We start from the raw sequence: 27,434 nt of genomic DNA, 5'->3' as shown, positions 1-27,434 counted from the left end.
CAAGACCGCTAACCTCTGCCCCACCATGCAGCCCATTATCTAAACTTGTGGTGTAAATATAATCTTTTTGAATTTAGTTCTTCACACCTCCATCCTTGCATCTTCAGCAGTTGCAGTTGGCTGTTGAGAAGCGTAATGATATCATTGCCAAACTCAGCTCCAACCTCCAGGAGGCTCTGGCAAGTAGAGACCTGGTTCAACTGGAGGCCCACTCTCTAGCTGAACAGATTCGAGCTCTGCAAAAACAACTCCAGCAGGTGACAGCTTTTTTTTTTTTAATGGTAGTATTTTGGCATCTGTCTGAATTGCCATCATGTCTGTTTAATTCACTCTGTTTTTCAAATTGTTTTGCACCCAGACGAGTGTGGAATTTCAGCGAATCAAAGTTCAGTCAGGAGCTGAGGTCTCCAGTGTCAGTCAGCATCATCATTCACTTCCTTCACAAGATCTCAAAAACAACCTAGTTGAGGAACAGACAGAAGATCCGACACATGAAAGTTCTGGCTCTTGTGCTGTTCCTGAAGGCTTCAATCTTGATGGGGACTCTGAGATTGACACTATACTACATAAGTTAAGGTTTGAGTTGGAAGAAGAAAAAAAGAAGAACCAACGTATCAATTCAGAACTAGCAGAGGAGATAGAGAAAAAACACCACGTGCTTTTGTTACTGGAAAAAGAAAAGCAAGGCAGAGAAGAGGAACCAAGGGAAAATGAGGCAACGCTACAAAATCTTCAGACTCAGTTAAGCCAAGTACAAACTCAGTGCCTTGCAGTTCAGCAGCACAAAGAAGAGAAAGCAAAGCTAGACAGAGAGATAAATGAGCTGAGACAAATACTTCAAAAGGAAGAAAATGGGGAAAGGAGATCCAGTGAGGATATTCCCGGCTCTGCCCTTTACCTGCAGAACATGGAGGATGAAAGGCAGAGACAAGAGGAAGAGATGAAGAAGCTAAAGGAGGAACACAGAAGGGAGATTGAGCTTGTCCGTCGGATTTTGGAACAAAGAGAACAAGAACTTCAGCAAAGAGAGGAGGAGGTCAAAGTACTGAAAGATTCTGCAAATCATCCGAGTCACACAAATGCTAGTATTGGCTCTGAGAGGACTTCTGTAGAGGAAGCCAATGTTGAAAGAGGACTTGATCAGGACGGCATAAATGCATCAATACAAGGAGATATTCTAATGGAGCGATATCTGGCTTCAGCCCCCCTGGCATACTCTCAATCTTCAGTAGTTAATGAAAGTTCTGAACTGTGCAGTCAGCTGGACCTTTCTGCAGACTACAGGTAAGGAAAGGATCTGTAGGTTTTAACTTTGCATTTTAATTTAGGTGTGTAATATTGAAATCAACTGACTGGTTTTTGGCTTTGATTCAACAGTTTTGAGCTCAACAGTGATCCGTTTCAAGATCAACCACTGCTGTCTATTTCAAGCCGTCCCTATGAAGAAAATGAGCACTGGCAAAACATCTCATCCCAACACAGTATCAAGGAAGCTGGGGATCATCAGAACTTCAGTTCTGATGATCTGGACTTGAGTCAGATGTCACAGCAGCAGTTTGAAAAGACAGACTTGGAGAAGGACTTGCTGAACCAGCAGTGTTTGGAGCTGCAAGAGGAACTTGCTCTGAAGGAGCGGGATTTGGAAGTCTTAAAGGAGGAGGTCCTCCAGAGTGCTGAAGAGCTGGAGGAAGCAAGGAGCAGGTGTGTAATAAGATGTACTTTGCATGTTATTGTTTGCCTTCCATAATCTCTGCTTGCATATAAAATGTACAATTTAAAATCCAAACGACTTGTGATTCATTTGTTTAATTTTTACTTTCAAAGGCCATCATAAAGTTAGAAATATCAACTGAACTAACTTTTTTTTTTAGGATTACTTGTATACCTTAACAGATTATTCTAACTGTATCAACCTCATAATGATTAATTAATTAAAGCTAGTCCACATTAAGTTTATTCAGGTGCTGCTCTGCATCTGATGTCATGAAGGAAAAACTAGCGTTGGAGTTTTTTTATCGTGATTCAGTTTCTGATGGAAGTCTTTTAACAGCTTAGTCAACGTCTCTGTCAGGTTTGAGCCATTTATTGATTAAATAAATGTAGGAGTGATGTTGCCGTCAAAAATGAGAATTTTTTTAAAAAATATGGACATATGTCCAGTATTTGCTTGAATTAAATAATTATTAACTTCTTTCCAGGTGGGCCCAAGTAACAGAAGAGCTCAGACATGCTCTCTGGGAGCTTGAAGAAGAGAAACAGAAGAGAAGAGATATCGAGGAAGAGATGAAGACGTATAAGGAAGACCATCTTCAGGAAACTGGCACCTTAATAGAAAGAGAGGAAGAAGACGGTTCAAAAGCTATGACTGTAGAAGAAGCTGAGAGCTCTACCGAGACTTTCCTGCTCACCTTTGTAGAAGCAGATGATAATACGTTAGTGAATGAGGTCAAGGAAAATGAGAACAAATCTGAACTGGCTTATAAAAATGAGCAAGAGGAGCTATCAAATCTGCAAAATATGACCGCAGGCTCTTCTGAGACCCAGAAGATTGGAGACAACTTCAACATCCAAACTTTGCTGGTAAGACAGTTATAATTAGAGGGCTTTTGTTAACACCTTAACAAGTAAATAAAAAAACTTGACCTTTTTTGGAACTTTAAAATGGCAAAGAATATTCAAATCCTGCTTTTTCCCCTTTTTTTCCTCAAGGAGCACAGTGACTGCCTGGTGTCAGAACTGGAGAAAACAAAAACCGAATATGAAACCACATCAGCACTGTTGAGTGAAAAGACAATTGAGCTTGAGACTGTATTAAAAGAACTTGAAACGACCCGTGTTCAGGTTGTAAATGTCCAGAAAGAGGTGGAGAAATTACAGAAAGAACTGCTAAGCAACCACGATTCCTTGCAGTGGGCTGGAAAAGTCAAAAGTGAGCTGGAAGCTCAAATCTCATGTTTGCAACAAAACCTCGCTAGTTTGGAGGAAGCTGAAGCTCAATCTGTGCAACAGAGGGAGGAGGTCAAGGCAAAAGAGCAGCAGATGGAGGAACAGATCAAAAAGATGGAGCAAGTCTTGGAGGAGGAACTTGAGCAGTTTGAGAACATATTAAAAGCAAAGGATGCCGAGGTGAGATTCGTAAAGTAATAACTTGTGTCTTTTATACTTGATGTGATTTTTTTTCTTCTAACAACTAATATGATTCACCAAATACTTTTTAAAAGTTGGCTGATGAGAGAGAGAAATGGGAGACGGAGAAACAGGAGAAGGAAAAACTCCTTGATGTGACCGGTCTGCTGAGGGAGCAGCTGAAGGAGAAAGAAAATGAGGTGAAGGCTCTCCTGGAGAAGCAGGTCCTCGCTGTGCAGGAGGCTACCGAAAAGCTCAACTCCTCTCACCAGCAACAGATCAAGCTCCTAACTGAGAAACATCAACAAGAGGCAAATAAAAAGAACAATGTTTATTTTATCAGACTTGAATGCTCCAGTATTATTGTTCCTTTAATTTACTGTAATTATATCTTTATTTCATCTGCATGAATGCCTAGATTTTGGAGTTGAACGCTCATTTAGAGTCGGAGTTAACGAAGCTTCAAGTCAGTATGGAGGAGGAACAAAAGCGACAAATTGGTCTAATCAAACAGGTATAAGTTCTTGCATGTTTGAAGTAGTTTACATAATTTTCCCAAGTTTTTTAGCACTCATTATTTTCTCTGTAGGTCACTGAGCGTGAACATGAAAGAGTGATATCAGAGCTCACAGCCAAGAACAAAGAGGAGCTGAATCAACTAAGGGCTGAAGTGTCCTTGGAGCTGAGGGAAAGCATGGAAGCTGCTCACCAGGCTGAGCTGCAGCAGATACAAGTATGTCATTCACAGGCTCAGCTTCTTCATATTGAATTGTATTCGTATTGCTTCATTAGATATTTTTCTTGAATCTTTAGAGTGATTTTCATTAATCATCACTTATCAATGTAAATTCTATTAAGCCCGGTCCTATCCATAGCTCAGTGTTTTATTAAAACTCTAAGAAAAGCTGTCAAATGGCAAACCATCTATTTGCATTTAGGTCCAGAAGGCCCTGGAGCTCGAAGCCTTGCGTCTGAGCCTGACCTCACTGCACACATCTCACATGGAGCACTGTCAGGAAAACGTGAAGCAGGATCAAACTGCTGCTCAAACTCTGCATCAGCTGGATGTGGACCATAGCAAACAGAGTCAGGAACAGGAGGGGCGACTTCTGCACCAACAGAAGATGGGTGAGTGTAGAGGTTTGGATGCTATTAACATATTTTGATGGCACTTTTGCAACTAATGACCTTTTTCTTGTGTGCGTGCTCAGATGGTTTAGAAGAGCAGTGGGACATCCGTGTTGCTGAGGAAAGGGCATTCTTGGAGGAAAAGCATTCCAAAGATATGCAGGTCAAACTTCAGGACATTTTATTATTGCATTTTGGCTCTCATTTGCTTTTAATTTAGAAGTTTTGCTTATGTGTTTAGGCTCTCAAGGCTCAGTGGCAGATGGAGAAAAAGGCTTTCCAGGAGTCGTTCTCTGACATTCAAAATACTCTCACATTAACTCAGGCTGAACTGACCAGCACCAAGAGCTCTCTCACAGAGACCACAGAAGCTTTATCTGAAGCCAAAGCAACTTTGAGGGAGGTTCAGGCAGAGCTACAACAGGCACAAGCGAGAATGCAGGAACTCCAAACCTCCAGTAAGGAACAGCTCCATAAACTACAAGAAGAACTGAAGCAAGTTCTGAAAGAAAGAGGTAATGCTTCCTGTGACTTGCTTTTTTTTATTTCCCAATTTCTCCACGTATCAACTATAGTAAATATCCATAAGAGCCAACTAGTCAAGATGTTAATAACATTTTTTTTGTAAGCTGCATTAAAATACACATGGAAAATATGCTGACCAGCAAAAACGAGCAACTGCTTTTGGCTCGCAAGACTGCAAATTTATTGTCGTTGAAACATTTTTGCATTGTTTTTTTTATTTTTATTTTTTAGTGGAATTTGATGTATTTGTCACGTTAATCTTTGTAAAATTATGCTGGTTGGGTTTTTTCTTTTTTAAAAACATGATTTTTCATATTAATCAGATTCCTTTGAGAACTTGGTTTTGTCTTACAAAACTGAGCTCCAGGAGAAGGAGCAACATGCCCTCCGCTGTGAAGAAAAAGAGCGGCAACTGAAACAAGAGGTCAGAAAACTGTGCAAACCCTGCAGTTAAAAATAAATAAATACATTTTGTAAAATCACACTATAAATAGAAGGTAAACCCATTTCTTTAAAGAGAAATGGGTTTACCTTAAAAAAACGACCAATAAAAGATGATTCCTCTTTCTCAACCAGGTTGTTCTGCTGGAAGAGGAAAAGATCTTGCTTAAACAAAACTCAGAAGAAGAAATGGGTCAGTTATGGACCCAGCTGGAGAGCATGCGGGCCAGTCGGCGAGAGCTTGGAGGTGCGTACACCAGCAAGACATCTGCTTGGCTTATAGCTTTGTTGTCCTAATGACAATTTTAGTGATATTTAGAGAATGAAATGTACCTTTTTTTAAATTTTTTACAAAGACTAATTTTTAATGAAGAAAATATGAAAGGAATGAAAATAAAGAAGTAATGCTAAGACATCAAAGGGCTCTGTGCATTTCTATTAATACATTTTTTTACGTCTGCCTAATTTGTTGTCTTCAGAGCTCAAGGAGCAACTGTTGGCTCGCTCCTCTCATGTTGATGACATTGAACGCCTCAAGGTAGAATTTAATGAACAAAAGAAGGAAATCAAGGAGCAGAATGAAGCTGAGCTGGAAAACCTGAGGAGGTATTGGAGCACAGACATGGGCTTACACAAAAAAGTTTACATCAACTGCAAGGACATTCTATTCAATTATGTAAACTTATCTCGTCTAGATCTGAAGCTTAATGTAATTTATACTTCAGTTGATTTGCCTTAGTCATTTTACTTTTTCTGTTTATAAAACAATGGATGTTTGTCATTTTCCAGGTATTTTGAGAAGCGCTTGCATGCATCAGAAGAGAGTTACAAAGAGGAAATTGCTCTGCTACAGATGAGACTTGTAGAAAGCGCCTTGGAGGAGTCTGTCATTTTAACTTCAGAAGATTGGTATGAAGGTTGCATAGATGCATGTCTCTTCTGTAGTCTTGTATCCACCATGTAATTTCTCTCTGTTTGGTGTGTATTTTAGTACTTTATCTCAGGTTCAAGTTGAAGAGAAAACACATGTTCCCGATGTTGCCAAATTTGAGGAACAAGTGGTAAGAAATGTACATGTAACCTTTTGCCAGTCGTATTATATGTTTTATAGTTGTTTCTTTTGTCATTTGTGATCTGAAACATGTTACTTTGTTTCATTCAGGGAATACTAAACTCTTTGAAGCTGGAGTTGGAGGAGAAACACTCCCTGGAGCTTTCTAATATAACATCTTCTATGGCTCTCTCCTTTAAAGAGGAACTGCAGCAGGTCAGACTCAGGTTTATAAGTTATTATAAGCTAAATTCTTTACCATTTAGCCTAAGGGCTATGAATTTTCACTTGAACAGACCCGGTCAGACATCACTCATCATTATCATAAAGAGCTGCAGGAACAAAAGACGATGCACGCCCTGGAACTAGAGCAGCTTAGAGCCAAAGTCTCTGACGTTCATTTAAAAGGTTTCATACACACACACACAAACACACACAGTTTTATCTTAAATTTATGAGACCTGTCACAAAATCAATGTTCAAATATCCGCCATAGACTTACAGGAACAACTTACTAGAGCACAACTGGAGGCAGCCAGGCAAGCTGAGGTGAGAAAACTGATTTTTTATAATACTTTTTTTAGTTAATCCGGTAACCACAGACTGCATTTAATTATTTTTAATATTTTCTTTAGGTGGAAATAGAGCAAAGGATGTGGTGTCTAACTGAGGAGCTTCACGCAAAGATACGAATCATCCACGTTTTGGAGAAAAGCCTGGAGAACCTCAGCAAGCAGCATGATGAAGAGATGCAGCAGAATTCACAAAAGGCAAATGAAAGTCATTTGGATACAATAAATGTACATATTATATGATACATGAAGGGAAACTTTTGTAACATCTTCTCTCTAACTCAAAACAGCTCGACCAGCTTGAGAAAGCTCTGAATCAAGAAAGAGAGATCCTAAAAGCGCTTCAGCAAAAGACTAAAAGTGAAGTCTCTGCAATAAACTCAGAGGAGGGTGAGAATAAGTTTCTGACCAGAAATCCCAAGAAAGAAAAGAAGCTAAAGTCTTTTAGATCAGATTCTGATTTTTTTGTTTTGTTTGTTTGTTTTGTCTTCAAGGCCCACAGTCCCCTATGATGAAACCGGAGACTCGGTATGACATAGAACTGGAAAAAGCAAAGACCTGCATGTCTGCAGAAATCAAAGAGCTCACCATTCAGCTTCAAAAGCAGAGTGAGGAGAAGCTACACCAAGCCCAGCAGAGGTGAGATCTAATGGGGATCCAGGCCCATAGAGATGTGCTTGAGAACCTGACTTTTCCTCTGCTGCTTTGTTGTGCAGGTTTCAGGCAGAAAAAACAGCCCTGGAGCAGCATCTGGTCCAGAAATATGAATCGTCTTTGGCCGAACTTAAAAACAAGTGCAAAGCAGAGTGGGAGCAGGAAAGAATGGCACAACTTAACAATCACTCTCAAGAGATGGATGCACTAAATGCCACACATACTGCACAACAGAATTCACTCAATGCCAGCCACAAAAGCCAGCTTGCAGCTGTAGTGGCGGAGCTTGAATCTAAGCACCGTGCAGAGCTTGTTGCCTTGGAGGCAACACTCCATTCCAAACGAAAGGAAGACCTTGAACGCCTGGAGGCCGTTTTTCAGGAGACCAATCAGGTGCAGTTGGAAGCATTAGAAGCAGAATTGTCTCGCAAACATCAGGAAGAGACAGATGAGCTAGAAAAGAGGATGCTGGGTAATATGGACACTTTGGAAGCCACCTACTTGAAGGAAGTCCAAGTAAGTCTAAGGAAGAGGCCTAAAGAAACATTTTTTGATTGGTTTTCTAGTTTGTGTTCTTTTTGGTTATTATACAAAATATTTTTTAGGCACTTCGAAATGATATCGTTCAACTCAAGGAGAAGCATAAACAAGAGCTTATTGTCAAGGATGCAGAACACAAAAATATTTTGGAGCAACTTGCTAGAGAACAGCTGTCCATCAGAGAGGAACTGCGGAAAGAGCTGGCTCAGCTTCACATGGAAAAGTTTAAAGCCATGGCAGCAGAGCTCAGCTTCGTTCAGAAGGTGAGAAAAGAGAAGGGGCAGAAATCAATAGCCAATTATGAAAATAGCAGCATCCTTTGAATGTTTTGTTCTCATTTATTATTGACTTGTTTTCATAGAATGAACTAGCTTCTCAGAAAGAAGCCCTGGATGCTGAACACTGCAAGGCTTTGGAAGCACTAAAGAAGCAGGTACCAAATTAACTGCTCTTTGATTATATACTATAAAGTCCTAAGTCTTAGTTTGTGTTTATTATGACTATTTATTTGTTCTTTTGTTTTGCATCACTACTTCGTAGGTTTGCGTTAAAGACAGCTCCTTAAAAATGTACTTATATAAAGCAGAACCTTTTATTTCAGTGATTTTTTTTTTTAACCCCTTGACGGCTGAATTTATTTCCAGTGATGGAAAAAAATGAATTCCTTTATGCTTTTTTTTTTTCAAGTAGATGCTAAATTAAGGTAAATTTGGAACAGAAGTGGTTTGATGCATATTTGCATTAATAGATATCAAGGTGTTAAATTACTTAAATTTTAAATTCTGCTGAATTAGATGAAATATGATGGAACAAAAGTCATACTGGATGTGATGCTAAAATCTACAATGAATGCTGAACATTTTTTAATAAGTATTTGCTGATTGTATTTTTTTTCTGCTTCATTGGTGTTTCTGTTTGTACACCAAACATATTACTTTTTTTAATGTCCTGTCACTTTTTTTTCTTAAGGTTTTTGATCTGGAACAGCAGCACAATACTGCCCTGCAGGATCTGACAAACACTTACGCTGCGGAAAAAGACCAGCTAACCCAACAGTTCAAACTCCAACTTCAGGTGTACTTCATTTGAATGACCATCTACTGTCTTGTTTTACAAATTCATCTCCACATGTGTATGACCACCCAGTGTTTTGAGTTTTAACATTTGCCTTTTATTGTTATCACTGGTTTGACCCTTTATAGCTTTTATAGACAACCACAACTGAGTTATTCCTTCCCTTTTGTGTAGTAATGTTTTTCAGTGCAGAGGTTTGTTTGTTTTAGATTTTTTTGTTCTACCAGCAATGACAAAGGGTTAGACTCTTTGTCTGACTGCGCATCATTTTAAAAGAATGTTTTTGCCGTAGGAGCTGAGAGGGACATCTGCGCGGGAACTGCAGGCAGCTCGGCGGGAGCTTGAAGAGGAGTCGTCAAGGCAACGGCAGCATTACCTGGAAGAGGTGGAGCTTCTCAAAGTCAGATCAGAAGAGAAGCTGCAGGACAAGATTAATCAGCTGATGGTAAAACAGGCAATGATTTTAACTAATAAAATGATTACTGTACTAATTAAATTTAAATTAAACTTTTTTTATTCAACAAACAAGTTTTGCAAAAAGATAAAGAAGCAAAAAGTCTCAAGTTTGAGATTGTTTTTCACATTGCTGCACATTATTTGCATTGCAGTCTATACTTGTAATTCAGGCTGGGCGTTGGAAGCATTATGTAATAGCAGTGGATTATTCGTGAGTGCCATTGCTCTGCTTAAGCTCCAGCTGTACCGGTCTAGTGATGGTTCTCAATCTTGGATTCTGTCCCACTTCTGCTTCATTCAAACCCAGTTTCCCATAATCCTGCTGTCATACATTTAGAAGTGTTTACGTCAGTATGCTCTAAATCTGTGTGATTGTGGTTTGTGCTGCTGCATCTGAACAGTGGCTAAATGGGATGGATCTAAGCTGTTTATCCTTTGATGCAGAAGATTTTAAAGCTGGAGGCTTTTTTATTTTTTAATAGAGATTCACATTTGATCATTTGATTTGTACAAGTCTGTTGTCAGTTGGATATGAGAAACAAATGAGCCTACTGGTTACTGCTATTTCTGTAAACAAATCTTCTTCTCATTTTTAATATTTATTAATTCATCATTGACATAACCACATCACTTCTTCCTTTTTTTTTTTTCTAAGACGGAATTTGAAGACCAGAAGGAGGTGGAGCTTGAAGAGTTAAGGCGGAGCTTCGCATCTGATCAACAGGAAAAGGAACAGAGCTACACAAACAAAATGAGCCAGCTCACTGTTCAGCTGCAGCAACTTGACTCTGTGGTCGCCCAGGTACTGGAAACACAACAGCACATTACAACAATCTCTGTTTGTTCTACAACTACAACAGAGTTTTTCTTTAGGTCGCACAGATTTAAACTCCAGCAGTGAATCGCATGTTAAGTTTGAACCAAGTCTTTACAGCCTGAGATACAATATTTGCTTAATACTTTTGGTTAATAAAATAAAAACAATAAATTTGAATGTTTGTTCAAATTCTGTGTACCAACAAAAATACTAACATTTCTACAAAAGCAAAGCAACTATAGATTTGATTTCTCCTCTGCATCTAATTAGATTAATACTAGAACTAGAAGAAATATTTTGAGAGGTGATTAGGTTGTTGTACTTAGTTTAATGTTACCTTTGCACTATTTCCCATGTCGATATTTTTTTTCAATTGCTTTTTGGGGTTCTTTTTCTGGTGCTTTAAATAATTTTTTCATATATTCTAAATTTGTCAGTACATGCAGAACTTTAATAATAGTTCATTAATCATCTTTATGCAATAAGTAAACCTTTTATCTTTAGCATAACTTATTTTTTCTTTGTATTTTTTTATTTCCTGGAACAAATCTTGGTTTTGTTGTGGTTCTTGTAAATGAAAAATCTGAATGTTTTATTATTATTTTAATATGTTCTTTTTTGTTCACCATGTTGTCCTGTAAGCAGTCAATAATGAAAAAGTCTAAAGTTTGTATTTTCTTTTATCTCCATGACACTGTCCAGCTAAGTAAGATATTAACATGCTCTCAGGTCTCCATTACTGAGAGGGCTTTAAAAGCCATTGGGAGGGGGTTGTTGTCATGGCAATGACATTGTTTAGATGAGACAGGTGTCTGCATAAGATGAGTCTGGAGTGAGATGGGAAACCAGAGCAGAAGGTTGGTGATAGAGAAGGGGCAAGAGAACGGAGGCCAGGGGAGGAAAAGAAATGAGGATCTGGAAAACAGCTCTTTACAAAGATTTATTGTTTTTTGTGTTTTTCTAATCTTTGTATTGTGGGACTTCCATCATGGATGGTTTAATGTACTTCTAGTATAGATCAGCAATAGAGGTAAACTCTTTGCTCATTTGTTCTGTTATCGTATTAAAGAGCATTTTATAAATGTTTTTAACTCGTTTCAGTCTTTGATTTTTCTGAGATTTAAACTTAAACTATGTAACTTTTGCATCAGTACTATAATATACTATACTTTGTTTTGTAGATAATAGAAAAGGAGTGGTAAGCTTTGCCTGAAGTTGTAAAAAAAAAAAAGTAGCATCATAACCATCTTAAAAGGTTTGCCAATTTTTGTTCTCAGCTCCGAGCAGAAGTCGGATGTCTGCAGGGAGAGTTGCAAGGAAAAAGTGCAGAAATGGAGACGATGGACACCCTTCTTCAGCGACGGGAGCGAGAAAGTCAGGAAGGAGCCAACCTTCTGAAGATGCTAACAGATGATTTACAGGCAGCCAAAGAGGAAAAGTAAATCGGCTTGTATTTATATGTGAATTCATTTTTTGTGTGCTTTCTTATATATGGTTTAATCTTTTTTCACCAGATTCAAACTTCATCATACAAATGAAAAGTTGGCTAAAGTCCTGGTTGAGATGTTTCGTGGCATTAGAGCAACAGAAGAACAGATCGGACAAAAGATCAATGTTAGAACTAAATCATCTGAGCAGGCGACCCAACAGAGGAGCTCAACAGAGAACAAAGATGCTCAAGAGTCAGGTATAATGTGTTACATTAACTCTCTGATGTGCTGGTTTTTAATGAGGGAATGATTGGATTTTTAATTTCAGTTGTAAAGTCATATTAATGATTTTGGTCTGTGTCTCAGGTATTTCAGTAGCAGATTTAACATCTGATGACTTGGAGATGACCCAACTCCTCTGTGAGAGTCTGCTGGTCTCCGACTCTCAGATCAATCCTGTAGGAGAAGAATCAGTTTTGAATGCTTGCTGCAGATTACGTCAGGCAGTGGACATGCTGCTTGACCTTCTCAACCAAGCAAATACTCAGGTAAAATAAAATGTTTGTTTGTAGGTTCATATTTCCAAGATGAAATCTTTCTTTTTCCAGCACCGAACATGCTAACTTTGTTGTGATTTTGCCTTTTTGTTTCTCAGCTTGAAGAGACTAGAAATGTCCATCTTTCTCTGGAGGAGAAGTTTTCCAAAGGTAAAGAAGACTCTGTCCAACTGTTGGAACAGCACAAGCTCCTTTTGGAGCAGCTTGATGAGGAGGCCAAGATGAAGAGTCAACTCCAGTTGGAGCTCCACAAGGCCGAGGGTAATTATGTCGTTTATAAAAGCTATCCTTGTTGCATTTATCACAGGCTCTGCTTAAGTCTTAATCAAAGTCACAAATTTGTTCTTCACAAAAGCGTATTCTGCCCATGTCTGTGTTCAGGGCTTCTGGAAGGATACGTGGCTGAAAAAGCTGTTCTAGAAGAGTCTCTCCAGCAGAAGGAGAATCAAGAAGAAAGGCTTGTGGAGGAGCTGGAGGACCTGAAAACACAGCTTCAGCAGATGCAAGGCTTTGCTGCAGAGGTGCAAAGCCTCAGATTGAAGCATCAGGAACTCGTGGAAGAGAATGCAATTCTCCTTCGCCAGAAGGAGCATCTTTCAGCTGGACTTGGGGAACGGGAAAAGGGTGAGCACAAAATGTTTGAAATAATTTAAATGTTTTTCTAGAAATATTTAAGTTTTACACTTCTCTGTAAAATCTCTGCTTAGAGATGTTTTTTTCTCCGTAGACCATTGCTTCATTATAAATCCTGACAAAGGTTTGTGAGTTAAAAAAAGAGGATGTTTGTGTATTTTTGTATTTTGCAGTGGTGTGTGACGTTTCTAAAGCTGCTGTTATGTGAAACGTTTTGGTTTGCGGCTTTTATTTTCTTCAGATCTTGTTTGTGTGCAGTTTTCTGAAGACACTTTGAGTATCTCACAGATCTAAATAAACTATTTAATGAACATTGTATTGCAATGACATACTTTTCATTTCTTTACAGAGAAAAGAAATGCTTCTAAATACGTTTTTATCTAAATTACCGTCAATTTTTCACACTGTTCTTTCAGAGTTAGCTAGTCTCATCTGCCTCCTTGAACTCCTTGAAAACAGTCACAGCCAATTTCAACTCGTCCTTGAAGCAGTAGCCCCCACGTCAACCTTTTTAGACATTTTAGAAACGAGTTAGAAAGTATCACAGAAGGATTGCACGACAGTTGTGCTACGAGGTTACAACAGCTTAAAACGTAATTTAGCCAACCGCAATCAAGAAATCGCACACACATCGCACAGTTTTTAGAAAATACTGGGAGCTGCATATTATTGATTTTATCAAAAGGAGCCTGTGGAAATTTGAATGCGGGCCGGACTTTGGACATTCCTCTGTTAAAAAGTCTGTTAGAGATCAGAGGTATAGCAGCTCTTGTGTGTGCAGATTTAAGACTTAAATAAAATGCAGTTGTAATAATTTTTCTGTAGTTGCTACACTTTTACTGCAGATTGTTGCTCACAAATTTCTGTTTGTTTTCAAGAAACGCGTGTTTTAGCATATTTGCTTTATAAGTATAAGAAACCAATATATTGGTATTTTATCAAGAGGAAAGAGGATTCTGTATTTATTTTTTTGGTTTAACCTTTGTGCTGTGTCGTTTTCTTCTTCTAAGTCCAGCTTGCTTATGTTTTTGCTCTTTGACCTTGTTAAATCTGTCATCTTTAAAAAGTTGACCTTTAAACGTCTTTTGAAACAGTGTTCTATTTTTCATAAGCTTTGTTGGCAGAGACGGAGCGTTTGACCCAAGATAGGCTGGATTTGCAGCGGCAGGCAGAAAAAGACCACAAGACTCTGACAGTGCGCCTCAGAAACGTGGAGAGAGAACTTGAGGAGCAGGAAACCATGGTCCTGGAAACAGAGATGCACAACAAGACCCACACCGAAGACCTGAACCAGCGTGTCCAAGCACTTGAGAAACAGCTAAAACACAACAGGCAATTCATAGAAGTGGGTTTTTTGTCCAAGTTTATTCATTATTTTACAAGTCAATTTATTGTTTATTTCCTACCTGCTGCTTTACCTGTTAGTTGCAGATCCAAACATGAATCGGCTTTTGTTGCATCTTGCATTTTTGTTTTTTAAAGGGAGTTTTATTTGCAGTTATTCTTATATGGCTACTGATGTAAATTCTTCTTCTGCCTCCAGGAGCAAGCTGTGGAGCGTGAACACGAGCGAGACGAGTTCCAACAAGAGATCCACAGGCTTGAGGCTCAACTCAGACAACCTACTAATGTGGATCACAGAGGAAGCAGGGTGAGGGCCGGAAGAGGACAAAGAAAACCTTGTGAAATGTTAAAATTTAAGATGTGCAACTGCAAAATGATCATTTCAGATAAACACAAACTGTTAAACATTTTATCAGCATTAAAAAAAAGCTGATTGAAAGAGAAAAGTGGAAAGAAAAATGTCAAAAAAGAATGTCAAAAGCAGCTGGACGCTGCTGATCGTCTGAATTTATTGATCATTGAGAAGAACAGCCGTGAGGATTTGGGTGCATTTCATGGTCACTGAACATGGAAATCTTATTCTGAACTTGTTGCCGAAATGTATTGAGTGTGAGACCACCTGGTTGACGGGGAATATGAGGCCAAAATAGTCTTTAATATTCTGGTTGAAATCCTTCAAATTATGAATTATAACAAATTTTAAATTAGTTTCTACAAGTCACTGTTTTTATGTTGGCCAGTCACATTTCCAGACCATAGCTCATTGACTTGGCAAACGGTCTAAATAAATGTGTAAAAACCTGCTAAAGTAGTAAAACTTTAGCCGAGCTGTGAATTGGATCTGAATTCCTCCACAATAATAAAAGGCGCTGGTGTTTATTAATTAAAAAATAAGTCATAAATATTAAGTTTTTGTGGATTACATGATGTTACAGGAATTCCAGATACAAAACAAAGATGTCTTCAGTATGTGACTTAGCTGGTTTGAGACTGTTTGGAACTTGCATCTATAGTTATAGATACTTGTAGTTTAGTGGACTGCCTATAAGGGTTTATTCATGAATGCTTGCTTGTCATTGTCGCTGACTGTTGCTATGTGTTTGTCTCTGTCCTGGATGGATTGCTGTAGTTTGACGACTTGGTTCTGCAGGTATGAATTCTAAATTTAGCTGATTTCTTGTAGGTCCTTTGGCGCTAATTCTTGACTTGTCCCACGTTTTCTTTTGTGCAATAGTTTGTAGGTTTTTTATTTACTTTTTCTGCATGCATCAATCTTATAGCTTCAATCTATTTTCTAATATTTAATCACTTTTTGCTCCTTTTGTTTCTTCAGCTGCATGCCATTTCTCCCTGGATTGGCTTCACATTAGTCTTTAATATGTGTTCCTCCTTTTTTGTACAGACTAGTAGATTTATTTATTTGGTTTCCAAAACTTTGCTTTGCTGCCTAAATCTTCTTTTAGCCTGGTTTTCTGTTGTATTTAACTTTTTTTTTTTCTTTTTCCATTTCTGCAGTTGGAGACTCTTCATGCCATCATCAAGGACAAAACCGAGGATTATGATAGTCTCATGGCAGCCAATCAGCAAGCCCAGCGCGATCTTACAGAGCGCAATGAGGAGATAGACAAGCTAGCGGGGCGCATCAGAGAGTTGGAACAAGCTCTCCTCAACAGCACTGAGAGTGTTAGAACTTTCCAGCAGCTGGAGCAAGAGCTGCACAAAGCGAAGCAAAGAGAGCAAGAGCTCACACAAGTAAGAAGGAATGAAAAAATGTTCCTCTAACTTCCTGGTTCATTCCGCACGCTGATATTTTCCTCCTCTTCCCGTCAGGATAAGCTTATATTAGAGCAGCAGCAGCTGTCCAGCAGGCTTCAAATCTCTGCCCTGCAATCCAAGCTGGATGAGACACGACACTGTTACCATGACAACGCACACGACCCCACCCACGAGCTTAGGGATGCCTTGGACACGGCTCAGCAGAAACTACACAGCAAAGAACAGGAGGTCAGAATTTGTGTAAAAGCAGCTGATGATGCTGTATAAAAACTCATGTGTGATTAGAGTGCCACCTTTTGGTACAAGTAAGCACAGTGTCCAGAATTTAGGAACCAGAACTCTTTACTGTGTTTTGTTTAGACCGCTTTACAGTTTTCAATTGGAGAAATGTCTGTCTAAACAAATATTCGATATGTATCTTTTCAGGCTGAAATTTTGCTTGACCAGTTGGAGACTGTGCAGAAAGACCTGACTATAAAAGAGGTTGAACTGAAGCACCTGACACTGCAGCTGGAGCTACTGACGGAAAGGAACACCGCGCATGTTCAGGAGCTCCAGGAGCAGATTTCTTACCTGCAGGTAAAAACCCTGCAATTCAAATCAAATCAGTCTGAAATACACAATGCAAATGTAGTTAGTCTCAGGTCAAATTAACATACCTCTTTTTCTGAAATGAGCCAATAACTTTAAGGAAAAAAACATTGTTTTCTTCTAAGTAAATCTGTATGTAAAACTGTCTTCAGGAAAAGGCTTCCACCCTCACTATAAATGTGGAGGAGGAGGAGGAATGCATCCAAATGGAAGAAACAGAGGAAGAGACTCTTCCCTCAGCTCTTCTGAATGAAAAAAACCAGGAGATTGACCACCTGAGCAGTGAGATCCAAAGACTGGAACAGGACCTGGAGAGTGCAAGAGATGACAAAATCAGTGTAAGATCACACTGAATGGCCGGGGATTTAGTTGCATGTTTTTGATCTCAAATAAACCTGCACATTTTTTGTCGTCTTATTTTATTACAAAAGGCTCTAGAGGGTGAAGTTGAAGACCTACGCTCTCAAGTTGAGCGTCTTCAGTCTGAAGTTGCAAGAGTCCGCCACGACAAACAGGAGGAAGAGGAGCGCCTTCATGAAGTCATCAGTACACTTCAAGCAGAGCTTGCCACATTAGGCCCCAACCTGCATGAAGTCAGTGACTCTCAGGATGGAGACAGCTTCAACCCCTCGCCTGCACCCAGCCCAGAACCTCGCTGTGTTATCCAAGAACAAGAGATGGGAGGGAAGCCCAGCAGCTTGAAGCACGAGCTCAACCAGACTCATTCTGGGTCCTCACATTCGCTTCGATCTCGCCTTAAAAGCCTTCAGAGTCAGCTTGAGACTGCTGCAGCGGAGAAGGAGAGTCTGGAGAGAATTCTTCTTACCCAGGAGGAAGAGTTCAGAGGACAAGGAGAAGAATTTGGAAAGAGGCTCAAAGCGGAGAGGAAAAAGCTTGATGAAATCCAAGATCTTCTTAAACAGAAAGAAGCTGAACTTGAGGAGGTGAAAGCTCAAGCTGAGGAGGAGAAGGAGGCAAGGAAACTTGCAGAGAAGGAGAGAGACCGTTGGAAAGCCCAAGCTGAAGATGTAAGCCCCTCACATGAAAAGATGGCCCACCTTCAATCCCTGGTTTTGGAATTGCAAAATACCAAACAGGACAGCGGAAAAGAGATTGAGATGTTAAAAACCAAAGAGAAGGAAATGAAAACAGAAATGGAGGTCCTTCAAGAAGCTGGGCACACTCTTGAGAGGCAAGTTCAGGAGATGAGGGCAGAGCTGGTGGACATGGAGAAGCTGGTCGCTGAGGGGCGGTCACAGATTAAATCCCTTGAGACTGTAAAAGGAGAGCTCTCTGCTGAGTGTGAGCTGCTTAGAAAGAGAGAAGATCAGCTGAGGGAGGAAATTGTAAAGTTGGATTCTGAATCGGCTTCAATGAAAGCTCTTATCCAGGACCTGACCATGAAGCTTCAAGATCAAGAAGCAAGACAAGAAAAGGATCAAAAGCCAGTCTTGGTGAGACTTTTTCCAATTTTTAAAGGCGCAAACAAAATTGTTACAACCATCTTCATGTCACTTTGCAGCTTAATTTTTTAACATTTTATAATAATTTGGGTTTGACATCTTAAGTGTAAATGCATAATTAGTTAAACCACAGAAAGTAAAGTTTTTCTTCAGGCCTTTTTACTTTAAATTCCATAAAGGACTAAAAAAAATAGTTTAATTTATTCAGAAACTTCCAGTCAGTAAATAGTTCTTACTAATTTCCCTGTAGCATGCAGCTTAGTGAGCGACTGCATGCAGGACCACATCTGGTTGTGCTTAGGAGGCGTTGCTGATGACGTGTGGTGAAAACTCAGCAACTGCAGAGTCTTACTTGTAGAGAGGAAGTGACATGAAAATGGGGAAGGAGAGAATCTCTGGTAGCTGTTGGATTTTAAAGCTGTGCTGTGTTTTCGTTTTGTTGAAGTCTTCTGCTCAAAGAGGATGGGGTAAGAAGCAGAGTTGGTTTTTGAAAAGAAATGTCAGGAGTTTGGGTTGTAGCGTGTCTGAATTCTACTTGTCTACCAGCCGTTTTTTTGCTTTTGGCAAATGTGGACGTTGTGGTTGAAGCGCACTCGTATGCTTTGTGCGCTAGTTTGAAATGTGAAACTGGTGTCTATTCAATGTTTTTAGAAAAGATGGCATATTAAAGATGCGTAGACTACTCTAATGATGCTGTAATAGTACTGCTTGTTTTCCCACAGACTCATGCTGATGGGACCCGAGCTAAAGCAGATGCTGCTTTGAGGCAAAAAGAGTTTGAGTTCGATGGCTTAAAGAAAGAGAATCAAGCACTCAGATCAGAGTTAACTGCAGTGAAACAAGGACTGAGTACCAGCTCAGACAAGGCTCACAAACTCCACGAAGAAGGACAGGTGAGAACTAAAGCTAAAACTCAGAATAGGAGATGATATTTCTGTAGATATAAACTTCTAGTGATGTTCTTCCACTTTGTTTTAAGATTAAAGACAGGGCTCTCTTTGATCTGGAGACCGACAATCGGAGACTCAACGCAGAACTCCAGCGTCTTCAGAAAGACCTGACCGTACAGGAAGAAGAAGTAGCCTATCAGAAGAGAGAACTACAGCTGCTGCGACAACATTGTCATGAACAGAACATATTTTCTCATCACCAAGAATACTCACAGAAAAGTCAGTGTTTATTTTCTGAGTCTACATTATTTGAACATTTTTCACTATGCTTTTCTGTCTTATTTATCTCAAATTCCATAATAAACGTTGAGTGGGTCGATTAGATCTTTATTTTGTGATATTTAAGACACACTCCATTCATCGTCTGATTGTAAAAGAATTCCCAGTGGTCTTTTAGTTATTACCGGTACACCGTTTCTAGCCAAAATAAAAATAAAAACTGTCTGTTTAGAACATAGTTTCTGCAAAGTAGCAGTAGTTCAGTAGAAATTCGCCTCTGGGATTTGGGTGGGACCGTTGCTGCAGAGTCTCCCCGCCCCACTTCCCCTCCCTGTTGCTGAGAGCCTGGAGCAGGAAGCTTGTGGCCTGCCCTACATATTTTCTATGTCACAAATAGGCTCTTTTTCAAACTGCATTTTTTAATTTCACAATGTTTTTGATAAAGAAATCCTCAAAAATTCCATTTTAAACTTAAATGTCTTTATATATGTACTCAATTATCAGAAAGAAACCACAAGAAGATGTTAAAAACACCAAAGACTCAATAAATTGGGTGAAATAAACCTTTCTTGAAAATGAAGTTGCAGTAAGAACCCACATTAATCATTTTGCTTTCAATGTCAGATATTTCTCACGCAGCTTTCAAGGATACTTTGGCTGCGTCTCGGAATGAAGCGTTTTTGAGTTCTCCAGAAGTCTTGCGGAGACTCGAATGCTCTGAGGACAGAATCCCAGAACGGTTCCACACCTCTGTCCTTGATTGTCATCTGTCTGGGCTCAGCGGTCTAAACAGCAGTGGTCTGGATCCCCATAAGGTCAAAATCTCTCCAAGAGTTGTAATGGAGCCTCTGCAATCCAGAACCATCACACCTGATCAGTCTACACAGAGAACCCACTCCCCCGGCTCTTTGTCAATATCTGACAACTTCTCATTGGTTGACTCAATTGATGCTGAACAGGTATGCTGTGCAAACATGTTCTTTTTGAAGAAACGCCTTATTTTTTTCATAAAATCCTCACAAGTAATTATTTTTTCTTAGGTGCATGAGTTGGAGGGAATAGACCAGACAGCACCTCCATCTCCACTTGGTTCCACCTCATCCATGTCTGCACAGGAATGGGCCAGTGACGGCTACGGCAGCAGTAAGTCGTATTTCTGCACTCTTAACATCTGCATTTCTGAAAGATGAACATTTAATATCACTTATCTGTGGTGTGAGAAAAATAATCATTTACCGTAGCTTTTATTTTAAAAAAAACGCTTCACGGATAATCAAGTAACACTTTTTTTATTTCTTAGAATGATGCACTTTAAACTGTTTTAATGGAATGTATTGTTTTGTGAGGCGATTACAATGTTCGATCTTTATTTAAAGAAAAAAGAAAGAAAAATGGTCGTCTTTGAGATAGTTGAATAATTAATGTGTGGAAATAAATAATCTTTCAGCTGAGAACATTTTCTCCATCTTTTGTTTTTTTTGTATTTTATTTGATGTATTTCTGTATTTCAAGCATAAAAAATGATGGAATAATGCAAGATAAAAAAATAAAAAACCCTTATTTCAGATTTTAAGTAATACTGCCCAAATTCAAACATCCTTATATTTGGAGTTTGAACACCCAATAATCTTTAAGCCCCGTCATCTTCATATTGTGAAACAAAAGTTTCTCTATGCATTTTCTTAAAATGTATGAATATTTGAAGATTGTTTGAGCTCATTGCCTAACCTGTTCCAAAGTTTAGTGCCGCACAACAACGCCTCAAAAGTTCACTTTGTGGTTCTTATCAGTTGGATTTGGAAGTTCCTACATCCACTCCGCTTGTAGCCTCCTTTGTGTTTGTGTAACTTGTAACTCTTGTGTTCTTGTGGTTCAGATGTGAGTTCAGAACTGGGTGCCAGGCTGAGAGTGGAGCTTGAACAGACCGAAAGACTCGATGCTCAGTTTGTTGAGTATCTGCGCTGTAGAGGAATGAATCCCACGGTGAACACTGATAGTGCCGCTGGCAGTATGAGCTACACTGAGGATTTGTTGTCACCAGAGCTACAGGTACGGTCTGCACATGATTCGTAGTACCTTTTTTTTTTTTAAGATATTTTGAAATATTTTTCACTTGGTTTTAAATTCTTTCAGGGTCTATTGAAGAAGGTCTATCACGAAAGCTGTAAAATTCTCACTTTAAGCCAGCGCCGTGTCAGCGCTTCAATCAAACCACAGGTTTTGGCCTATTCGTGCAGTCAAACTCAGTCTAAAGACAACTCGGGTCCTGTCGACTGTGAGAATGAATCACAGCTGCCTCATCCTCCCATGAGCTGGCAGCAGGAGAAAAGAGCGCTGCAGGAGACTGTGATTGCTCTCAGAGAGCTGCTCTGTCGAATGGCACAGAGGCACTCACAAGTGAGTTCTACTGGTTTATAGTGAAAATTTGATTTTTATGAGTTTTTCTGGTTCTTAAGCAAAAATTTAAGGAGGTCCCAGTGAAAGGTCTCATTTTTATTACCGGTGTGTTTAGGTTCTGAGTAAAAAAGTGCCACCTTTGCTGTTCTGCTGAATTTATGTTTTAATCTTTATTCTTGTTCGCTTAGATGGATTTTTGTGAAGATAACTGGCGGACGGCTCAGCTACAAATTGATGGAACAGTTGATGTTCAAATGAGAACAGAGCTGGAGGAGAAGCAGAAGCAGCTACAATGTGCCCATGATGCTCTGAAGGAGCACAAGAGCAACATACTTTCTCTCAGGTAAGTGATGCCATCTGTAAAACAAGGAAACTTTTGACTAATGTTAAATTTCTTTCCATATATAACACATTTAGGCAACAAATAACTGCATCAGACTTGGTGTCATGTAATCTAATTATGGAAACTTGAAGTTTGCAACCTCTGGTAATGAAGAAAATCATCAAAGCTTTATATCTCTTAACTTGATTAAATCTCAGACATTTGCTCTCACCAGAATATTTTATTCAGCAGACGGATAACGGTTTGTTTTCATCAAAAGCTGAGCCGTTTGTTTTTTTTATGTGGAAATTTGCTGCCTTAGTTATATAAATCTTTTTTTTTCTTTTTGTTGCAGGCTTACTATAGAAGAAAACGATGAGGCCTTACAAAGAGAAAAGTCCAGAGTCCAGGAGCTCCAGTGTGAACTGGAACAAGAAAAGGCTCTAAATCTCTGCAAAGAAAAAGATAAGGAAGAACAGAGAGAAGTTAGTGCTTTGTTTGTAAAGAAATTAAATGTTTTGGCTCTTTTTGGGGAAAAGGCTTTTGCTTAAAAAATGTACTGTTTTTACATTCTAGGCTTTGCAAGTGTCTTCTGAGGAGCTGAAGGCAGAGGTGTTGTCTCTAAAGAGTCAGGTGAAACAGGAAATGGTGACCTGCAGTAACCTCAGGCAAGAACTCCAGATTGAACAGTCCCGCAGCGCGCTGCTGGAAAAACGCCTAGAAGACACCTTGAAGATGCTTGAAGATGGACGCCAGCATTCTGTCCAACAACAAGAGCTCAACCTGAAGGAGAAAAACCACCTGGGGCAACTCCTGGATGAAGCAGAGTCACGACTGGCTGACATGCACTCAAAGCTCGCGGATTGTCACAGGAAAATCGATGACGAGAGAGAACGTTGCTCTCAAGAGATGAATCAGCTCTGCAGAAGACACGAAGCTGATGCAGCCAGAGACAGGAAGTTCATCTCTGATTTACGCTCCCAGTTGGAGCAGGAGAGAAGGCAAGGTGAAGGCTTAGCAGACGCTGCAGAGAAACTGAGGACTGAGCTGCTGGAAAGCAGAAGGAAATGGGAAGAAGAGGATAAAACTAAGAGAGAAGAGTTTCAGAGGGAGCAGGAAGCTGCTGCAAAGCTCAGGGTTTTGATTCGGACTTTAAAGGAACAAAAACGTGAAATCAGTTGGGCTTTAGAGGCTGAGCAGGAGCGACGCAGACAGCAGGAGAAGGAAGTGGCTGAGCTGAAGGAGAGGCTCCAACTGCTGAAAATCAAGGAGAAGGAGATGGAGGAGCAGTGGGAGAGGGAAAGGAGAAAGACCAGGCAAGAGCAGATGGACCGAGAGAGGAGACAAGAGAAGACCAAAAACAAACTGGTGAGAGAACCTCAGCTATCTTTTTTTTTATATATATATATTTTACAAACATGACAATTTCTTATATTTCTCACTTAAGTTGGAGTTGCAGTCACTGAGGCAGCAGGACCATCAGCGTGTGCAGGAGCTCCAGCAAACTTTGGCACATCTTGAAAAAGACAAAAAAGAAATGGCTGCTCAAAGGCTTATCATAGAAACTTCAGGGCAGCAACAACAATCTGCTTCAGCTCATCTGCACTCTGAAACTGAAGGGACTCATTCAAGCATCTCACAAAAACCCCAACAGGTATTTCAAAAATTCTCACCACTAGAAACACTAATAGTTTGTCTTTGTTTATACCATTATATATAGCAACTTGAAATGTTTACATTTGTCTTAACAGATCTCCGCATCATCATCTAACCTGCTGGAGAAGTTACTGAAGGAGAACTCTGAACTGAATGAGCGCATAACCTCCCTCAGTCAGGAAAGGTCCACCTACAAACATAGACTGTCCACCTTGGAGAAACAGCTTCGTCGCACAGAAAGCGATCTCTCTGCTGCGAACACCGAAAGGGAGAACCGGCCAATCGGTGACCCGAGCTGCAGCAGGGTCAGTAAACGCATGCATGAACCCTCAGACAAACTTGAAAAATGTTGTTAAATTATATTTTCTATGGTTTAAATATTTGGAAGTCTAAAGAGCGTGTGGTTAGGTATTTTTTGAGGAGAAAAAAAAATAGTGACCAGTTGTATTTGTTGCTTTGCAGTTGCAGCGTTACTATGAGCGTTATCTGCGCGCTGAGAGCTTCAGGAAAGCTCTCGTTTACCAGAAGCGTTACCTGTTACTGTTGTTGGGAGGATTCCAGGAGTGCGAACAGGCCACTCTGTGTCTAATTGCTCGCATGGGAGCGCGACCTTCAACCCCCCTTTCAGCCCCCCGCAGACCCATTAGACGATTCAGAGCTGCTGTTCAAGTCATCATTGCACTCTCAAGGTCAAGATTGTTTACTGGAATACATATTTAACCCCATAAGAACCCAGTGGATATACCACATAACACATTTCTAACGTTTTTTTTTTCTCTTTCTTACACTGATGTCACCATGGGTTCTTTTGGGTTAACAACTTTTTTATCACATTTACAAAATGAACACAGAGCTTTTCTTTATTTTCAGAATGAAGTTCTTGACCAGGAAATGGCAAAAGGCGATCCGAAGGCCATCATTGTCTGCAACTGGACATGCTGGTTAGTTCTCTATACACAGGTTATATTAAACCTCTAATTGTGATTAAGAGACTTTTTTCTTTTTTTCTTGTGTCTTAAAGGACCTAAAGTGGATGTCTTAAGGCAGCAACAGCCAATATCTAAATCTGACTTGATCCAGAACAGAGCAAGTAATGCCGTCCAAAGAGCCACTGTTTCAGCTCTGGTGCCTCCAAGTAAATCACCCTTCAGGTTGCACAACAGGTTAGAATTTTGTTTTCTTAAGAGTACTGTGAGTGACTCAACGAGTTATATATCCACTTGAGTAAAATTAGATATACTCTCATCTTCCCTGCCAGGTCCCACTCCAGTTCCACCATGGCCTCAGTGCATTTGGATGGAACATCTCAGGATCCAGAGCAATCGCTGACAGAATACATCCACCATCTAGAGAAAGTCCAGCAACGGTTGGTGGGAGCCAAGCAAAGTGAGCAATGCTAAGTTCAAAAAAAGAAAAAGCGAAAGTTTGCAGGACAGGAGAATTTCTTTTTGGAATTTTACACGTTTACTTATTCGGTGGACAAAGGCCGTTGGTAGATAAAATATGGTTTACAGGTCAAGGGATCAGCTCACCGTCTCCTCCTGTTAGTTTATTTGTTGCCGAAAAAAGATGGAAACAAAAAATACCCACAGAAATGGTGATGGTTTATTAGCATTTCCTTTGCTAGCTGCACTGCCGCAAAACTGAATCTTAGTGGGTTCTGAACACCTGTGTACACCTCAAATCAGGAAAAGTTCTGAATGAAACAAATAAAAATTATGAAAGAAACTCATTTTTTTACATTTTTTCTGTTTACTTTACAGTTCCCAGAATGTTTTCATTCCAACAGCAATGCAGACCTGTTAAATTTTGGATTTTGTTGGTCAAATTCTTTACATGCCCTCTTCCTGGAACTCTGTAGGATAAAGTGTGGACTGATATTGGTACAAAGATTTCACCTTTTTCTGATTTGGGGTTTAGATTGGAATGGTCACATTTACCATCACTCTGGAAAACTCCTATAGAAACATCAGACTACACTACATTGATCCAAATGAACAAAAATAAAAGCCGTTTTAATGAAAAAGCTGATAATGACAGCTACAAAAAAATTAATTTATATTCATTTATCAAACAAAAACAATGTGTAGTCTGATACTGGCCTTACCATTGATAATCTGGCAATTTTGGGACCTTGGTAATTATTTTTCAAATTCAACCAAATTTGTGTTTTACCATCTTCTAACCTAGTAAGCAAGACTAATTTAGTCCCGCCCACTAAAGAGGGAAGGAGGACACAGTCAGCCTGTTCCCCTGACATGATTGGCTATCGGCAGCGCTGGCTGCAGGAGAATGGGACATGGCTGTACCTGAGCTGCTTGTCACCCCTTTACCTATATGGTCCAGGTGAGTGTGAGTGCAACACTCACCCACCAAATGACAAAACTGACTAATGCATCTGAAGACTGGCTTTTAGTCCAACTGCATTCACCGAACACGTTAAGCAGCTCTGCTGACTAAACAGTTTGCTTTTGTTCAGTGGGTGTGCATTTTTTCATTCGAACTTTTAAAATACTTTTTTTTTTGTATAGACCCACCCACTCGCCGTTTTTAGCTAAAATAAAAAAAATAAACTGTTGTTTTCTAGGAAATAGTTTCTGCAGAGCAGCAGGAGTTCATGTGAAATTTCCCCACGGAGTTGTGGGCAGGACAGAGTACCGTAAACCCAATCCTACTTCCCATCATCTCTTTGTTTACACCCTCCCGCTAGCTTACAGCCCCTCACACCCCCAACCCAACATTTCCGGTCATGAGAAAAAGGCCACAAGAACATGTTAAAAACACAAATTTTCTTTCTGAATGGGTCTTTCAAAGTCATTCGCGCTGTTTTGAAGTAGTCAACTTATTTAAATCTTACAAATCACATGGCAAATTTAGTGATTCATCAAGCTAGAAAACTGAAAATAATTATTATATGTCATAGAATAATTAAAGCAGTTAGTTAAGCTGACATTAAAAGAAGAAATTGGTATGCGCTTCCATTTTCACACTGATGAGCAGGTAAAAAATGGTTATAATTCTAGCTGTAGCTTTACTGGTAACAGGATGTAGCAGAAAACTGAAAATGATGGTTGCTTGTTTTACTAATTTTACTTTTGTTTTTTTTTTGTATCTTGTTAGGTTCAGCTGTCCTCCAGACCCGGCCAAAGTAGTCTGATTACTCAGACTGAAGTCTGCCTGCCCTAATATTGTTCAATGTATCATGCCTTACTCCTGTGAAATACCAAAATATCACCCTTGTTCAATTTTGTTCAGATGTCATAACTTTAAACATGTTTTCTAAGGGATTATTTTTTATTATTATTTCATTATTAAACAGTTTACATATTTTTATTTGTCATGTCCACATAAGATGCTGTAATAGCAAATGTTTTCTGTGATTTTATTGTTTTTAAACTAATGTTTAGTACTATTCTAATAAGACTGACTGTATAAATGTAAACATGTGTCCCCCCCCCCCCCCATACTGGAAAACACTCGACATGTATTGTTGAATAAAGATAAGTTGTGTTTTAGTTATTAAAGACCTTTTATTTGATTTCAAATCCAGGTCTTTATCAAAAGACGTTCATTTGTTTCAAGATTATTTTAAATGTGATGAATTGGCAAAGATTATTGATTTTTACCAACTAACACAGATTAGAGTAACTGGTTATTTCTAAGTAGCATGTATCTGTTGGAGAAAACCATTTTGGCCCTTCATAACAGTACC

General features: G+C 39.4%; 1 protein-coding gene across 6 annotated transcripts in view; it reads left to right on the top strand.

Moving 5' to 3' along the window:
* Window positions 1–27,241, top strand: part of pcnt (pericentrin) — a 31,937-nt gene extending 4,696 nt beyond the window's left edge. For 2 of the 6 annotated variants that reach the window (XM_023951921.2, XM_023951919.2), the window contains 58 exons: window positions 108–257; window positions 359–1,284; window positions 1,378–1,701; window positions 2,199–2,580; window positions 2,710–3,126; window positions 3,222–3,437; window positions 3,545–3,640; window positions 3,716–3,859; window positions 4,065–4,254; window positions 4,338–4,417; window positions 4,496–4,769; window positions 5,103–5,203; window positions 5,356–5,467; window positions 5,700–5,826; window positions 6,010–6,129; window positions 6,212–6,281; window positions 6,383–6,487; window positions 6,568–6,679; window positions 6,768–6,820; window positions 6,907–7,041; window positions 7,134–7,233; window positions 7,338–7,482; window positions 7,560–8,013; window positions 8,103–8,300; window positions 8,399–8,470; window positions 9,007–9,111; window positions 9,404–9,556; window positions 10,223–10,369; window positions 11,662–11,822; window positions 11,899–12,071; window positions 12,181–12,362; window positions 12,470–12,632; window positions 12,753–12,995; window positions 13,099–13,128; window positions 14,117–14,349; window positions 14,548–14,655; window positions 15,478–15,498; window positions 15,864–16,100; window positions 16,179–16,352; window positions 16,551–16,703; window positions 16,868–17,053; window positions 17,147–18,169; window positions 18,901–19,071; window positions 19,158–19,347; window positions 19,972–20,306; window positions 20,388–20,490; window positions 21,224–21,396; window positions 21,481–21,744; window positions 21,933–22,087; window positions 22,422–22,551; window positions 22,643–23,434; window positions 23,514–23,720; window positions 23,818–24,027; window positions 24,185–24,411; window positions 24,593–24,663; window positions 24,744–24,885; window positions 24,981–25,108; window positions 26,843–27,241. In XM_023951921.2, the coding sequence (XP_023807689.1) occupies window positions 108–257; window positions 359–1,284; window positions 1,378–1,701; window positions 2,199–2,580; window positions 2,710–3,126; window positions 3,222–3,437; window positions 3,545–3,640; window positions 3,716–3,859; window positions 4,065–4,254; window positions 4,338–4,417; window positions 4,496–4,769; window positions 5,103–5,203; window positions 5,356–5,467; window positions 5,700–5,826; window positions 6,010–6,129; window positions 6,212–6,281; window positions 6,383–6,487; window positions 6,568–6,679; window positions 6,768–6,820; window positions 6,907–7,041; window positions 7,134–7,233; window positions 7,338–7,482; window positions 7,560–8,013; window positions 8,103–8,300; window positions 8,399–8,470; window positions 9,007–9,111; window positions 9,404–9,556; window positions 10,223–10,369; window positions 11,662–11,822; window positions 11,899–12,071; window positions 12,181–12,362; window positions 12,470–12,632; window positions 12,753–12,995; window positions 13,099–13,128; window positions 14,117–14,349; window positions 14,548–14,655; window positions 15,478–15,498; window positions 15,864–16,100; window positions 16,179–16,352; window positions 16,551–16,703; window positions 16,868–17,053; window positions 17,147–18,169; window positions 18,901–19,071; window positions 19,158–19,347; window positions 19,972–20,306; window positions 20,388–20,490; window positions 21,224–21,396; window positions 21,481–21,744; window positions 21,933–22,087; window positions 22,422–22,551; window positions 22,643–23,434; window positions 23,514–23,720; window positions 23,818–24,027; window positions 24,185–24,411; window positions 24,593–24,663; window positions 24,744–24,885; window positions 24,981–25,108; window positions 26,843–26,874 (11,925 nt within the window). In that variant the 3' untranslated portion in view covers window positions 26,875–27,241. The remainder of the gene's footprint in view (window positions 1–107; window positions 258–358; window positions 1,285–1,377; window positions 1,702–2,198; window positions 2,581–2,709; window positions 3,127–3,221; window positions 3,438–3,544; window positions 3,641–3,715; window positions 3,860–4,064; window positions 4,255–4,337; window positions 4,418–4,495; window positions 4,770–5,102; window positions 5,204–5,355; window positions 5,468–5,699; window positions 5,827–6,009; window positions 6,130–6,211; window positions 6,282–6,382; window positions 6,488–6,567; window positions 6,680–6,767; window positions 6,821–6,906; window positions 7,042–7,133; window positions 7,234–7,337; window positions 7,483–7,559; window positions 8,014–8,102; window positions 8,301–8,398; window positions 8,471–9,006; window positions 9,112–9,403; window positions 9,557–10,222; window positions 10,370–11,661; window positions 11,823–11,898; window positions 12,072–12,180; window positions 12,363–12,469; window positions 12,633–12,752; window positions 12,996–13,098; window positions 13,129–14,116; window positions 14,350–14,547; window positions 14,656–15,477; window positions 15,499–15,863; window positions 16,101–16,178; window positions 16,353–16,550; window positions 16,704–16,867; window positions 17,054–17,146; window positions 18,170–18,900; window positions 19,072–19,157; window positions 19,348–19,971; window positions 20,307–20,387; window positions 20,491–21,223; window positions 21,397–21,480; window positions 21,745–21,932; window positions 22,088–22,421; window positions 22,552–22,642; window positions 23,435–23,513; window positions 23,721–23,817; window positions 24,028–24,184; window positions 24,412–24,592; window positions 24,664–24,743; window positions 24,886–24,980; window positions 25,109–26,842) is intronic. The other 4 variants (XM_078940612.1, XM_023951922.2, XM_023951920.2 and 1 more) reach the window with 3 other exon arrangements.
* Window positions 27,242–27,434: the final 193 nt, after the last annotated feature.

The sequence above is a fragment of the Oryzias latipes genome, chromosome 22 (assembly GCF_053564925.1).
Source record: "Oryzias latipes strain Hd-rR chromosome 22, Olatipes_Hd-rR_3.1".
NCBI lineage: Eukaryota > Metazoa > Chordata > Actinopteri > Beloniformes > Adrianichthyidae > Oryzias > Oryzias latipes.
This window is presented reverse-complemented; position numbering and strand designations above follow the sequence as displayed.